At 44.5% G+C, this 14,722-nt stretch overlaps 1 protein-coding gene across 3 annotated transcripts in view; it reads left to right on the plus strand.

Annotated features, from left to right (window-relative positions):
- Nucleotides 1-14,722, plus strand: part of LOC118224493 (CREB-regulated transcription coactivator 1-like) — a 43,109-nt gene that overhangs the window by 17,470 nt on the left and 10,917 nt on the right. For 2 of the 3 annotated variants that reach the window (XM_035411950.1, XM_035411951.1), the window contains exons 8-13: nucleotides 841-1,064; nucleotides 2,750-2,898; nucleotides 5,459-5,665; nucleotides 10,268-10,372; nucleotides 13,047-13,133; nucleotides 14,023-14,203. In XM_035411950.1, the coding sequence (XP_035267841.1) occupies nucleotides 841-1,064; nucleotides 2,750-2,898; nucleotides 5,459-5,665; nucleotides 10,268-10,372; nucleotides 13,047-13,133; nucleotides 14,023-14,203 (953 nt within the window). The remainder of the gene's footprint in view (nucleotides 1-840; nucleotides 1,065-2,749; nucleotides 2,899-5,458; nucleotides 5,666-10,267; nucleotides 10,373-13,046; nucleotides 13,134-14,022; nucleotides 14,204-14,722) is intronic. The other variant, XM_035411952.1, reaches the window with a different exon arrangement.

The following is a 14,722-nucleotide window of genomic DNA, read 5'->3' on the forward strand; positions in this document are numbered from 1 at the left end:
CTGCTGAAAGCATGAATATAATTTTCCCTCCAAAGCAGGGAGACTCAGGATGTGGGAGCCCACCAGAGTAAGAGTTTGATAATAGTGCGTGACGGGCAAGTTGTCAGGAAGTAGCAGTGATTCATCAGGGAAGAGTGACTTGTCTGTTCCTTGGTGCTGTGTAATTAAGTGAGCGTGAGGCTGCTTGGGTAATTAATGCCCGGCTGAAGCGGGCCGGTTTAACTTCTCCTTCTCTCCTTTCACTTGGGATTCTAAAAATACTAACTTGATTGCAAAGTGCTGCAGCCCCCTCCACCATTCACCCGAATACCTGGAAATGTCTGGTGTATTAAGCAAACTAGCACTAACGTGGTGGTGCTGTGTCTGCAGTAATCATTTGTTTGCATTCTTGTGTCAGTGACGGTGTCTGCCGGGCATCCATCTTTGCGAATTTCAGTACCAGCGGGTAGTAGTGGCGGCGGCCCTGCGCGCTGCGAGGTTAGTCTGCTGGGCGCCGTTAGCGGAGCTCCCGTGGGCGGGCGGCATGGGCGGGCGGCGTGGCGAACGGCGGCGCGGACGGGAACGAGGCTGTGTGCCAGGGCAGGGCCCGCGCTGCGGCGTGCGCTCGGCTCGCACCGGCTTCGGCATGACTCACGCGCCGAGGGGAGGGGCCGCGTGCGCGGGGGAGCAGCGCGGGGGAGCAGCGCACGCCCGGTAAAAGATGCCTTAGCGATAATGGCTTCTGGCTTCTGTTGTTTTTCAGTGGTTCCTCACGGCAAAGTCCGCTGTGCGTTGAATGTTTGTTCGCTCGCAGGTTCGTCAGTATTTCAGGTTTAAGTTTCCTCTTTGTTTCTCTCTCAGCATATTTCCGTCACCTGACCAGGAGATGAGCACGTCCCTGATCCCTGCCACGCACAACACCGGTGGATCCTTGCCCGACCTCACCAACATCCAGTTCCCCCCTCCGCTGCCCACCCCGCTAGACCCCGAAGACGCATCCTCCTTCCCTGTCCTCAGCACCTCCAACAGCACGGGCAACCTGACCACCAACCTCACCCACCTGGGCATCAGTGCTGCCAGCCATGGTAACACTTCCTCTAACCTCACCCACCTGGGCATCAGTGCCACCAGCCATGGTAACACTTCCACTAACCTCATCTACCTGGGCATCAGTGCTGCCAGCCATGGTAACACTTCCACTAACCTCACCCACCTGGGCATCAGTGCTGCCAGCCATGGTAACACTTCCACATACCTCACCCACCTGGGCATCAGTGCCACCAGCCATGGTAACACTTCCACTAACCTCACCCACCTGGGCATGAGTGCTGTCAGCCATGGTAACACTTCCACATACCTCACCCACCTGGGCATCAGTGCTAACATTTCCACCAACCAAGTCACTTCATAAAAAGGGGGAGGGGATTCTTCCTCTTTAATTTTTTGTTTATTTTTTCCGTTCTCTGACAGTAATTGGGGAAAAGACCTAGTTTTGTGTCTGTAATGTTGAGTAGTCCTTGTGGCAATATTTGCTCTATTTTCTTCTCTCGATAATTGCAGTGCACGCACAGTATCCCCTGTTTGTGTTTAGATAACGCAGCATGTACGCTATAGCATCTCTGGCCTGGATAGTAATTTGAGGCAACACATCTATAATATGCCTGTGTGACAGGGAACAATCAGACAGTGAAATGAGTCAGGAAGCAGGTGGTTACTTGAAATGTTTTTCATTGGCAAAACAGAGGCACTGTAAAAAGCCACTTTTGAGCAGATTAAAACCTGAGACCTTGATTAACCAAATCCCATTGCAGGTAAACTTGAGGTAGTGTGCTGTAATTGTAGTGTGATTTATGTTAAATCAATAGGATGAACATTTTGTCACTACATTGTGAAATACAGTGAGAAGTCTGTGACCACAGTCTGTGAAAGCTGTGACAGTTTGTGCAGTAAGGCTGTTACAAAAGCATAAAGTCAGGGATGGACAATCTCATCCCTGTCCACGCCTATACTCTGGAAGGAAGTGCCTTGTTTGGTTTCGCTGTGGTATGTTCAATGATTAACTTCCAGTTCCAGTGGATCCTATGATGTATAATAGTCATTTTTGCAATGTAAGTTTTCTGAGTTAACTGAGTGAATTATCATTCAGGGGGCACAGACAGGGATAATGTTCAAACTTATTTTCTAGAATGTCAGATGCTTGCATTTTTGTAGACTGCTAGGGCTTGTAGCGTTGGCAGGAGTCACCGGCTTGTGGGTGCTTGTTTTCGAGGCGTGTGCACGATTTGGCGCAGTTCACCCTCTGCGGATGTGGGTGCCAGGCAAGTAATTTCAAATATTGTGAGGAATCCCCGAGAATTAAAAAAAAACTCATTTTATGTTCTCAGAAGTCACGGTGAGGCTTGCCCAGGATGCAAAATTACATTTAAAAAAAAAAACTTTGGGTTTGTGAAATGTAAGCGTGCCTTTATGCAGCCGGGAGTGAGGTAGGCCTGGCTGTGGGGTTTCTGCAGACGAGTGCAACGAGACAGCCCACACAGCTGTCAAATAGAGAGGCACCTCTCCATTAGAGAAACTATCTATATATATATATACATATATATATATATATATATATATATGCATACATACACGGTGTATAGAGGGCTATATACTGTGTGTGTATATATATATATATATATATATATATATATATATATATATATATATATGATTTCAGTTATTATGTACTGTTGCTCAGGACAGATTTTTCAAGGCATATTTGTCCCGGCAGGAGTTACCACGTCCCAGCCCACCATGACGGCGACATCACAACGCAGGCAACAAAACGTGCTCCCGCTCAACCTAAATACAGACTCCCACCACCAACAGGCCCCCCAGCAGCTGTCCCCTACTCTGTCTCCCCCTCTCACCATTGCACAGGTACCCCACCCTCTCCACTCTCCCGGTCTCAGCCATTTCTGTGCTTCATAAATCATTCTCTGCTTCTGTGTATACTACTGTACGGTCTCAGTACTGGGCTGAAAAGATTCCATATTCAAATACTTTGCATTGGGAACCCCTGCCTAGATAAGGGGCTTGGCTCTGATATATCATCTTGGATATAATGTACTCTGGAAACCACTACACCTATCAAAAAGGAGGCACTGGTTATATAACAAGCACTTCTTTATTGTTGAAGAAATCACCTGTCCAAACAGATAAATATTAATTGAATATAAGTTGGTTTTAGCATTTCCATATTGCTGAAAACTGTCACAATGTCATGTGAAATCCTTATCCTTGTTGACTCTAGAGTAGAATCGCTAGATAATGGGAGGCTGAGGTGTCTAGATTGTTATTTTTTAGATTGGAAATCTTTATGCTGGGGAAGCAGAGTTCTCGAGCAAGTTAACAGTTGCATAGGGACTTTTTTGTACTACAGTACCAGATGGAACAATGGTTCACAGCTTTCCCTTAACATTCATTGTGAATGCGCTCATGGATTAGCTTGGTATTTTAACATAGCGTGAGTGTCAGAAGCAGCCGGCATCTTGGCGGCTGTCAGAAGTTTAAGTAGACCCTGCAAAGGAAACAGTTATGACATTACGCAGAGCTTTCAGGGACTTCAACATCCAACAAAAGAAGCCGTGTTTGCACTCTGTAAGTGCTCTTGGTGCAGTTACGCCAAAGATAAACAGTCATCAAATGGAGGAATGCTTCGGCACTCTGTCTGCTGCTTGCAGTTTTAAGCCCTGTGCTTCCTGAACCAGAATTCTCTGAGCAGTCATAAAGAGATTCTAAAATTTTACCTTTGAAGATTGTTATGTCTGAAGAATGCACTGTCATAATGCAGAGCTAGAAAATAGAAATGTAGCTGTAGTGACAAAGAGATGAGAAAATAGACTAGTTAGCCTACCAATGCATGATGATCTCAGCGGTGGAAGGAATGCATGCAGTTAGAGGAAATTATAAATATTGAAGGGAGAAACGGTTAGCACAGCAGTTAGAAATGCTTCTGTGAGCTATTGTGAGCAGCAGTTGGGAGTGCTGAATGGTAAAAATTATGAGAAATGTTTATGCTGTTGTTTCATTTTTTCCCCTCCATTTATACATGAAAATGAAGGATTTCAAGTTCTACCTGTATGTTCAGTTACAGTATTACATGTTTATCTCTGCTGCAGAGATGTTTGTGAATCCCAGAAGGTGTACCTAGCATTAGCAAAAATACATGACCATTCACTAACAGCATAGTGATCTACCACCCCGCCCACCACACACACACACACACACCACCCCCCAGGCTGCATATGAATGGTTTGCAATATTTTGTGTGTGTCAGAGAGTGCAAGCATAGCTCGCATCATATTGTCTATTGTCTGTGTCAGACAGTGCTGTAACACCTTACTGTGTTTAGGCTGACAATTCAATATGTTTCCCCTGTGTCAGAATCCGTATTGACAGTTGACAGTTCACTGTGTTTACTTTGTGTCAGACAGTGACATTCGACTGTGTTTTGTCTATTGGTGAGTGACAGTTCACTGCTTTGTCTTTGACCGTGCTTTGTCTTTGCGGGTGTAATAGTTGAGTGTGTTCTGTCTTTGTGGCTCTCATAGTTGACTGTTTTGTCTGTGTGTCTGAGATGATTGACTGTGTTTTGTGTGTGTGACTATGAGGGTTGACTATTTTGTATGTGTTACTGAAATGGTTGACCGTGTTTTGTGTACATGAGTGAGATAGTTTAGCGTGCTTAGTCTGTGTGGCTGTGCTAGATAATAATATAATAATAATAATAATGACTGTTTTGTGTGTGTGACTGTGATGGTTGAAAGGTGTTTTGTGTGAGTGACTGTGATGGTTGAAAGGTGTTTTGTGTGTGTGACTGTGATGGTTGAAAGGTGTTTTGTGTGTGTGACTGTGATGGTTGAAAGGTGTTTTGTGTGTGTGACTGTGATGGTTGAGATGTGTTTTGTGTGTGTGACTGTGATGGTTGAAAGGTGTTTTGTGTGTGTGACTGTGATGGTTGAAAGGTGTTTTGTGTGTGTGACTGTGATGGTTGAGATGTGTTTTGTGTGTGTGACTGTGATGACTGAAAGGTGTTTTGTGTGTGTGACTGTGATGGTTGAAAGGTGTTTTGTGTGTGTGGCTGTGATGGTTGAGATATGTTTTGTGTGTGTGACTGTGATGGTTGAGATGTGTTTTGTGCGTGTAACTCAGGTGGTTGAGTGTGTTTTGCGTGTGTGACTGTGATGATTGAGATGCGTCTTGTCTGTGTGCTGTGACTGAGATGTTTGACCGCATTTTTGTGTGTGACTGAGGTGGTCGGGCGTATCTTGTCCGTGTGACTGAGATGGTTGACCGCGTTTTGTATGCGTGACTGAGGTGGTTGAGTGTGTCTCGTCTGCGTGACTGAGATGTTTGACCGTGTTTGGCACGCGTGACCGAGGCGGTCAAACGCGTCTTGCCGGTGTCAGACAGTGACCGTTTGGCCGCGTTTCCTCAGGCCGTGACGATGGACGCCCTGACCCTGGAGCAGCAGCTCTCGCAGTACCCCTTCTTCAGCCAGCTGACATCGCAGGTGGGCGGGGACCTGCAGCAGAACATCCGATTGGTCCAGCTGCCCCCGCTGTCTGTCACCACGGCCTCCACCCAGTCCCAGTCCAGCCCGGGAAGCCAGAGCCAGACCTCTGTCGGCATCGACATTAATTCGGTGAGCTCGCGCTGTAATCCCAGCTGAAGCACTGCAGCTGCACCTGCTGCTCCTGATATCCGATATGTTGAAATTGAACCGCTACCCAGCCACAGCCATTCCATGTAACTGTGAAGGAAATTAGTATTAAATATAGCTGAGAACTTACCATCGGTCTCGCTTGGAGAAGAGAAAATTTTACTCTTGTGCTGCAGATCTTATATTTGTGTGTGAATCACTTTTTCCCCTTTAAAACAAATTGTTTATTCATAATGAGGTCACTCAAAACATGTTGACTTTTCTCCCAAATTTCATGTTACTAATTAATTTAAGTGGTAACGGCGAGAATTTTTGCTCAAAGTCAGGACTCAGGAGGGAGACACATCTGGTCGAAGTTCAACCCATGGACCTCACCTCACCCTTGCCCTCTATGACATGAGATATACTGTATTTTGGATATATCTCTACTGTACGTAACTCTGACAGATTTATCGGTGAAGAGACTAGGGGCTTTAGGGCATCACTCATTTCTTTTGACTACCCATCTGCATTGCTGCTGCACCATTTCTACCGGACAGCCCAACATGAGCAGATAAATGCTGGGCCTTCTCCCTGCCCTGGCGCTCCTTCCTCTCTTCATTGTGTCATCTCCCATCCCTGCAATCCACCAGCAGCACACCAACAGCAGCCCCAGTTCTGCATAGCCGGCTTTTCCCATGGGATACGCTTGTGAGCCGCTGCCACTGACGCTCGAATGCAGACCGAGAGCACAGGCCTCGTCCTGTCCAGTAAACACAGGAGAAATTGGCATCAAACAAGGCGAGTCTTATCTTTGACATTTGTCCTCGGGTCAAGAAAGAGCTCAAGAAAGTGATGGTTGAGTATGGATGCGGTTGGTTTTTGCGTTGTTGAGAAGTTCTGCAGTAAGGTGAAGCTCAGATATTTGAGTGGAAACGGTTTGCCCTCAGTCTCTCACTCACTTGGCATATCCTTGTGGTTTCTCTCTTCTCTTGCTGTGTATTATCGATACAAAGTGTTGTGTAGTTGTCCATCTGTGTGAAACTGGTGTGATATGGGGGTATTGATGGGAAAGAAAATAACTTGTATTTCCTGCTTCAGTGTCATGGTGATGCTGCAGATGCTTGTATCCCCTATTTGCAGACTGACTGACGTCAGTCTCTGGATCGTGAGACGTGTTCGTTTGAAAGCGCTCACTCGCTCCCAGTGGGCCAATCTGTTCCCTCCTTGTGTTTTGAGTAGAGCCAGAACCGTCAGACTGTTCAAATGATCGGTTCTGTTTGTCATACCCCTCTGATTCAACACGGCAGTGCTCGCATGCACAGAAACTGAACTCTGTTTGTACTGTGCGGTGGCCAAGTCCAAATGAACAATCATCACAACTCTGTGTTTTTACAACACGGCGCTAATAGTTTGTCGATTCTGGGAAAAAACCAGCTGTGACTAAGCATTATTTTTTGCATAAGTCAGTCAATGATTAATTACCCATTAATGTAACGGAACTTGTGAGAGCTTAAAATGTGGATTTGAGGAAATTGTGGTTTGCTTGCTTTTTTTTCCCTATTCAAACTGATATTTAATTAGATTGACTCACAGTACATAAAACATAACTGAACATGATAAGCTATGATAACAATTTATGACTGGCACCTACGCAGTGTAAATGTGAATGGTCGCAAAGTCCTACAACATTCTTTAAATGATTATGGAAGGTTACTGTTGTTACTGTCAGCGTCAGTGAGTCACAGATGTCCAAGAATATTATCTTTATCCTCATTGGAGATGATTTCTGTTGCAGATACAGACTCATCATGTTTTTGAAGGAAAGTTTTAAGAGAAATGTTTCATGTAAGACACTTGGTAGTGTTATTTCAAAATGTAGTTATGGCTGCATATTGCAGCAACAAAATTATTCCTAGCATAAAATTCACAACAGCCACAATTAAGGGTGTATGCTAAGTGTGAATTGATTTCACTGTCAGTGCTTCCCAGACCATAAAATGAAAAAATGAAAGACTTGCGTAGGGTTAGGGGGCTGTTTAGTCAATTTTGTCAAATGACTCATCTTTTCATGACAAATCAGTCATTCATGGAAGTATTGCAGGTATTGCATTTAGTTGACTTTAGATAACTGCCCACATCAGTGTAGTATATGGCAGGTAGGGCTCTGCCGTTGTACCCTTGAGCAAGGTGCTTAACCTGAATTGGTTCAGTAAATATCCGGCTGTATAAATGGATACTCTGTAAAAAGTTGAGTGTAAGTCGCTCTGGATAAAAGCGTCTGCTAACTGCAGTGTAATTTAATGTAATGTCCACAGAACTGTTAAGAGAGAATGAAGGGCTAATAATTTCCTAGAACTTGCCATGCCATGTACTGGTGAGTAATTGAAAGGGTAACATCTGTCCACCCAAGTCAACGCATAAATCAGAGCAAGGTCTGCTGTCTTTAAAATCCATTCAAAGCTGCAGAAAGAATTATGTGTGACACTATGACCTGAAAAACACTCTGGCTCTATTGACTAAAGTGCATGTATTGTCAGTCCACATATTAGCGCTGTGGCAGGAGTTATTTTGATTGGCTGTGGTGGAGATGGGATACAAGTAGTAACTTAGGAAAGAAGGGATATAAAGTACGCAGCTGGTACATTTTAATGCATTATGAAGCCTGATGATAGCCTTTTTGTTTTTTTGTGTTAAATTGATTGTGCCCAGTGCTGCTGCTTTAACAGAAAATAAACCTGTCAGTTTGACCAAATTCTGCTTTGAGATGATGTGGAAATCCACCACTGCCTTGGACTGATGAAGCAGTCTCCAACTTGAGGGTTGCCAGGTTATTCATCTTGCAGTCTGTCCAAGATTAGCTTTGTGTTTTAACAGGGAGAGCCAACTGTTATTTTGTTCATGTTGCCTTTAAATTAAAATTGGTTTTAATTCAGTTAAAACCAATTGAGTTGAGCTCAGTTACTGAAAGTCACATGACAAATGTGCAGCCAAGATAGACTGCTGATATCTGCCTGTGAGGGACAGTGGGATCTATAATCGGCATGTTCTCAGAAATGTGGTGTGCGGTTTTTGTGAACCATCTGCATGGACACGTTGAGTAGATGTTCATTGAAATATCTTTTTGAAGGGTAGTTCATCTGGGACATCAGCTCTAGGGCCTATGGAAGACCCAGCCAGTAGCCTTCTACCAGTGCCTCGGTTGTGAAATGTTTCGTTGCTGCACTGGATAGACCTCCCTCCAGCCTGAGTCATGTGTCTGGATCACAGCCGTTCTTGCTCTGACAGACACCTCGTTGTCCTTGGAGTGGCTAATGTCTAGCTGCTCCCTTTACTCTTTTTGATACCTGTACAGAAAAAACCTTTTTCACAGCCATTCAGATTTGAAATTACAGTCCCTCAACTGGTGCTTTCTGTTGAAGGTTCTCATCAGCTCCGAAGCAGTCCCTTATCGTCTTCTACGGAAAAAAATTAAATGCTGGCAGTCACCTGACATGCAGTAGCTTTCTCACCAAAACATTTTAACACCATTTTTGTTATGTTAGAGATGTACATTCTTGGTGTTGCTTGTTCTTGGTGCACAGTGCTCTTCTGTAATCAGTACATGAGGCCTGAGATGTAGACCCTCTAAATGAGTAAACAGAGTCTCGCAGCCGTCACAGTGTTTAGGGTCTGTCCTTGTCAGCCGGGTCTGGGCCTGGCTTTCTCTCGACCCTTGAGAGTTTCACTTGCTTAGCTGTCCTCTGCGTTTCTTCCTCTGCTCCTCTCCTCATCAGAGGGTTTGCTCGTGCTTCTGAGAGAATACCAGATCCTCCCTGCCAGACCAGTGGATTGAAAGAGGAGGAAAGCCTTTTTATGCTCTCCCAGTTACTGGTGGAAAGGGAGGTGGTGTGGTGACTTCGTCCCTGGCTGATTAGCCTGGTGAGGGTGTAGATGCAGTTGAATTCCTTCTGATGGCAGAGCTAATGAGCATCCAGCACTGGCTTCTGATCAGGGTGGAATAAAAGACATAATTTTTGCCCCCTTTTTTAAAAATTCCTTTTAAGCATAAAGCACTATCCTGTGTTCCCCTCAGCTTTGATAACTGTGTTTAATTATTAATACTTGCGTTCATTAGTGAAACATAGTTCCTTCTCCAGCTGCACATATGCAAAGTTTGGCCTCACGGCAACAAGCGAGCCTCACTTTTGAAGAGCGCACGCATTGACTCTCAAGCCAACGGCAGCAGAATTATTCGCTTAGCTCGGCTTGAAAGTCGTATCTTGTAAGCGTTCTGCGCAAATCCGCCGACCCAGCAGTCAACGACATGCGCTGTAAACAGAGGTAACTAAGTGGTTCGTACAGACGCAGAGAAGGTCCTTTTGAGAAGGTGGTCGATATTTATTCTGGATCCCGGCCGCGCCTCCATTTTGTTGGCGGGCACCCAGAGGCGAGCGGCAGCTGCTGATCGGGGCTGTGCTGTTTGTAGTTGTGGTCAGCGGTGCGTCTCTGTCTGTGCGCATATATTTATTTCCCCTCAGCCGTAGGCACAGCACTCTCTCAGATGTCCCCCCCCCCTTCACCGGGGGCTCTGTGCATCTTTAACTGTAACATTATCCTGTGTAGGCCTCTTCCCTCCAACAGTACCGCAGTCAGGCTGGGTCTCCCGCCAACCAGTCTCCAACCTCTCCAGTCTCCAATCAAGGCTTCTCGCCCGGCGGCTCGCCTCAAGTAAGGGCGTAACCACCACCCACCCCGCTGCTTTGTTTATTTGTTGTTGGTTTTTTTTTTTTTTTTTTTTTGCGCTGGGGCCTGCCTTCTCCATCCAGCAGCTGCTCGCATTAGCCCCCATGATGTCACCAGTCCGAGTGCTCCAGCCCCGCCCACTACCGCTCGCCTCGCTCTGTCTGCATCTCACTTCGCCTCGGCAAAGTCTGCACCATAGATTTCTTTTTATTTTTTAGTTTTACAGTGAAACAGAAATGTCCCCTTGTGTAATCGGTGAATGCGATATTAATGTGCTTTTTTGTTTCGGTTTGTCTGCCCTCAGTATGTCCTAGTTCACCGTTTATAAATGGGGGGGGTTAGAAAAGCCTTGTGAAAGAAACCCTGTGTCTGTTCCCTTTTTTATTTGCTACTGTGTTTGTTTTGGTTGACTCATTAGTTCATAACAGCTTCTCTTTTCACACATAAGTCAGTCTCTTTTTTGGATGTTACTGGGAGACAGGAAGATATTTCAGATAAACTTCTGAAACTATGTATCATTAAATAGCTGTGGATTATGGCAAGGTCTGAAAGATTTTATTAAGAGTGTTTAAGGATCTTTAATCAGAGATGGATATTTATTTTTGGAGAGCTAAAGAAGTAATTTTAGAAGTTGACAGCTCTGGTCCACTGACTGAATAAGACCTCCACTCAGAATTGTAAAGCTGAAATGTTATTTAAAGATTGTGTGTAAGAGTTTGTGCATTTCGGTTTTAAAAGCATGGCCACATCGAAATTTGTACACAAAACCTTTTGGGTTTTTGTGTCTTTCGAGAACATTATTAACCTTGCTACTAACGCAATTATAAAGTGTGACATATCATTGCATGTGGTTTTGGCTTTTTTTCCTCTTTTGTTGTGAAGTTCAGTACAATACTTGTAGCAGTCTGCTTTACATGCAGGGGAGTCCTTTGCGTGTGTGTGTGTGTGTGTGTGCGTGTGTGTGTGTGTGTGTGTGTGTGCGTGTGCGGGCGTGCATGTCTATGTGTGCGGGCGTGTGTGCGTGCGCTTGTGCGTGCGCGTGTGTGCATGTCTATGTGTGCGTGTGTGTGTGTGTGTGTGTGCGGGCGTGTGTGTGCGTGCGTGTGCGCGTGTGTGCGTGTGTGTGGGTGTGTGTGTGTGTGCGGGCGTGCATGTCTATGTGTGCGCGTGTGTGTATGTGTGTGTGCGGGCGTGTGTGTGCGTGCGTGTGCGCGTGTGCGTGCGTGTGCGCGTGTGTGCATGTCTATGTGTGCGTGTGTGTGTGTGTGTGTGTTGGTGTGTGTGTGTGTGCGTGTACACTCAGGAACTGGCTCTGGACCGTGGGCCCTTGGCCAGCTTTATTGGGAAACGTGCTTGTACTTTATTTAGGGGCGGGGGAAATCATACAGATAAATTTGGCTGCAACTGCTGTAAGATGGTATGAGCATTAGACAGTACTGTATTTTTAAAATTGTTGCTATGCAACATATAACTTGCTATGCAAATTATATGTAATATGTTTGCTATAAACATAAACCAGGAAAAATCACTTCAGAATGAAATTAACTGTGTAAATGTACATGTGTTTTCAGATCGATATGTGCATTTTTTCTTAATTTGTACCTTCAAATAACCAAGCTTCACTAGTGTTACATGAAAGTCTTGTTGTTTGTGTAATTAGTCTCTGCAATGTGTTCTGTGTTCAGTGAAGCTTTCAGAGAAGGAAATTTCTTACAAGAAGTAATTAATGCAACAAATTTGTAACAAGGAGTCATTAATGCAACAAATTTCAATGACAGTACAAATAAGGGTGGAATAATCAGTACATTTAAGTTTAAGGTCTGTTTACTTTTAACTTATGCCTGACTTGTGTTCGGTATAGGCTTTTTCTTCACAAACTAATGAATGGTTACATTTTGACAGTTTCTTAGTTCTTTTCCTGGATTTTTTATCAGAAATGTAACCTGTGTTGATTTCTCAGTTAGACGGGAAATGACCCTGACATTTATGTATATAACTCATTTCAGTGGACTCCTATCATCCTATTGTGGGTGTAGCCTAAGTGTGCCCAGTGGTAAATGAAATGATCCTGTGTTAATGATGATGATGAGGGTGAGTCACAGGGACGTACCTCTGGAGCTCTGCACTTCATCCCGTGCCTCTTCCCAATGTGCGCCTTCCTTTCACGTGAGCTCTGAAGTTCTTTGAAGTCATTCTGATGACAGCTGAAATGTCCAAGTCTCCAGCAAAGGCTGAATTGGCTGGCTTGTGACATGCCCTTCTGATTTGTGTTTTGTTTTGCTCTTTTTTTCTTCTTTTTTTTTTTGCTGAGACAAGCTTTTGTTGACCGTTTCCCAAGAGATATTCTGAGCTTCATATAAATTGTTTCACTTTGGGTACCTGATACGATATTTCTGCATGGGTCTTCAGTCTCTAAGTGACCCAGAATGCAGTCAGTTAGCAACATTTTGCAACAGACATTTTGTTCTTGAAACCTTTTAAAATGGATCTCTGGGGAAAGCAACGCTGAGGTCAGGTGACCTCCAGTCTGTCTTTGTGTCTTTGTGTCTGCCAGCACCTTCGTCTTTCCGTTTCAGTCGTGTTGTTACAGAAGGGCTGTGTCCTGTTCCCAAAGAGAACGCGAATGTGTGTGTTAAGCCTGTGGGTGCTTCTGTTCCAGCACACTTCTATCCTGGGCAGTATCTTTGGGGACTCGTTCTACGATCAGCAGCTGGCCTCCAGACAGACCAATGCTCTCTCGCACCAGGTGAGATAAAAGAACACGTGTCTTTAGGGCCTGTTGTTCACCAGGCTCTTTTTAAAGTTCTGTTTCATATGTGACATCCATTCTGAGACTGTGGTGGCCTGAATTATTGACTTCACTTTTGCTATATGAAGGCACTGTTCTGTTACATTAATGAAGCCCCGTGATTGACAAGTACACAGCAGATGTGGCAATATTTTCTGCGGTTTTTGTTCACAGTGTCGTTGGTTCTTCACCAGGAGGGCAAGTTGGAACTTGTCATGAATTTCTTTTACCTTTGAACTATACTGTTTTATTATCATGTTATCAGCAGGTGAATTTTATGTCCTGGTGAATATTATCCAACATAGTTTTGCTTCCAGTGGGGTTTTGTGTTGTTGGGTGAATGTAATTAACACAGCATCAAGTTTTCCCTCTCCAAGCTGACGTCATTTCTCTCTGGGTTGCTTTGAGGTCAACTTGACCTTGAATAGAGTTTTTACCAGAGTATCAATCAGTTATGACTTGCAATTAAAAATTTTTATCACACCAATTGTCTCCACCGCTTTGTCCTGTAAACAAGCAAGGTAATTAGAGAGGTAGGCCTCAATCCCAAGCAAGGTGGCTAGCTAGCTAACCATTTCTCTCTTACCACTTGATTTTTTCCAAGCAAGCTAAATGTTGTGAGGTGGTTAGCTAATGTTAGTAAACATTTATATTGTATTGAGGGGTCATTTCATTTTTATGTTAAATTATTTGTGAAATATAATGTAAATACATTGCAAAGCCATTAGATTCCTAAATTGCTAAAAGCTATGAAAGCGCTATTTTACAGTTTTGCAAAAGCACAAATGCGTGCCGTGTATTATGTTGTATACTGAATGTTTCTCTGTATTCGCTGTTGCTTTCACAGCTTGAGCAGTTCAACATGATTGAAAATCCTATCAGCTCCAGCAGCCTGTACAGCCAGTGCTCCACCCTCAACTACACCCAGGCGGCCATGATGGGTCTAACAGGAAGCCATGGTAGTCTGCAGGACTCCCAGCAGCTAGGCTACAGTAGCCATGGCAACATCCCCAATATCATTCTCACAGGTATGGAGCCTGCCGCCCGTATCACAGTGCTCATCGTGTTCCTGGTCCGTTCTATAAATTTATCCAATATTCTAAACTTATTTCCAAGATCTGGGTCCACACACATCACCATGTTACCATGTGCCAAGTGTATAGTAGAGAATCTAAATTAGTGTGGGAGGGAATGCTCGCATTTGTTTGAGTAAGGCCCAAAACATACCCAACGTAAGTACCCGCACACAAATGACGGATGCGCTTCAGGCGTTGTAGATACTCAATGTGCGTTTGTATGCAGTAAACCCGAGTCCTCAAGGGTGTGATCCTGGACAGTTGTGAAAGACGGAAGAAAGCGCAAATCGAAGTACACGGTTCATGTTGTTACTTGCTATAATGCCCCTCGCTGCAACGCTTGACACTGAAGCTCAGCCTTCGCGTTGCGTTAAGAATTTCAGGTGACACATTTATGACGCAGTGACGCTTGTGTATCTTAGCTCGAGCCATCCGCATTCGCATACTTTCGTAGGGTAAGTTTCGGGCCTT

The sequence above is a fragment of the Anguilla anguilla genome, chromosome 4 (genome assembly GCF_013347855.1).
Source record: "Anguilla anguilla isolate fAngAng1 chromosome 4, fAngAng1.pri, whole genome shotgun sequence".
Taxonomy (NCBI): Eukaryota; Metazoa; Chordata; class Actinopteri; order Anguilliformes; family Anguillidae; genus Anguilla; species Anguilla anguilla.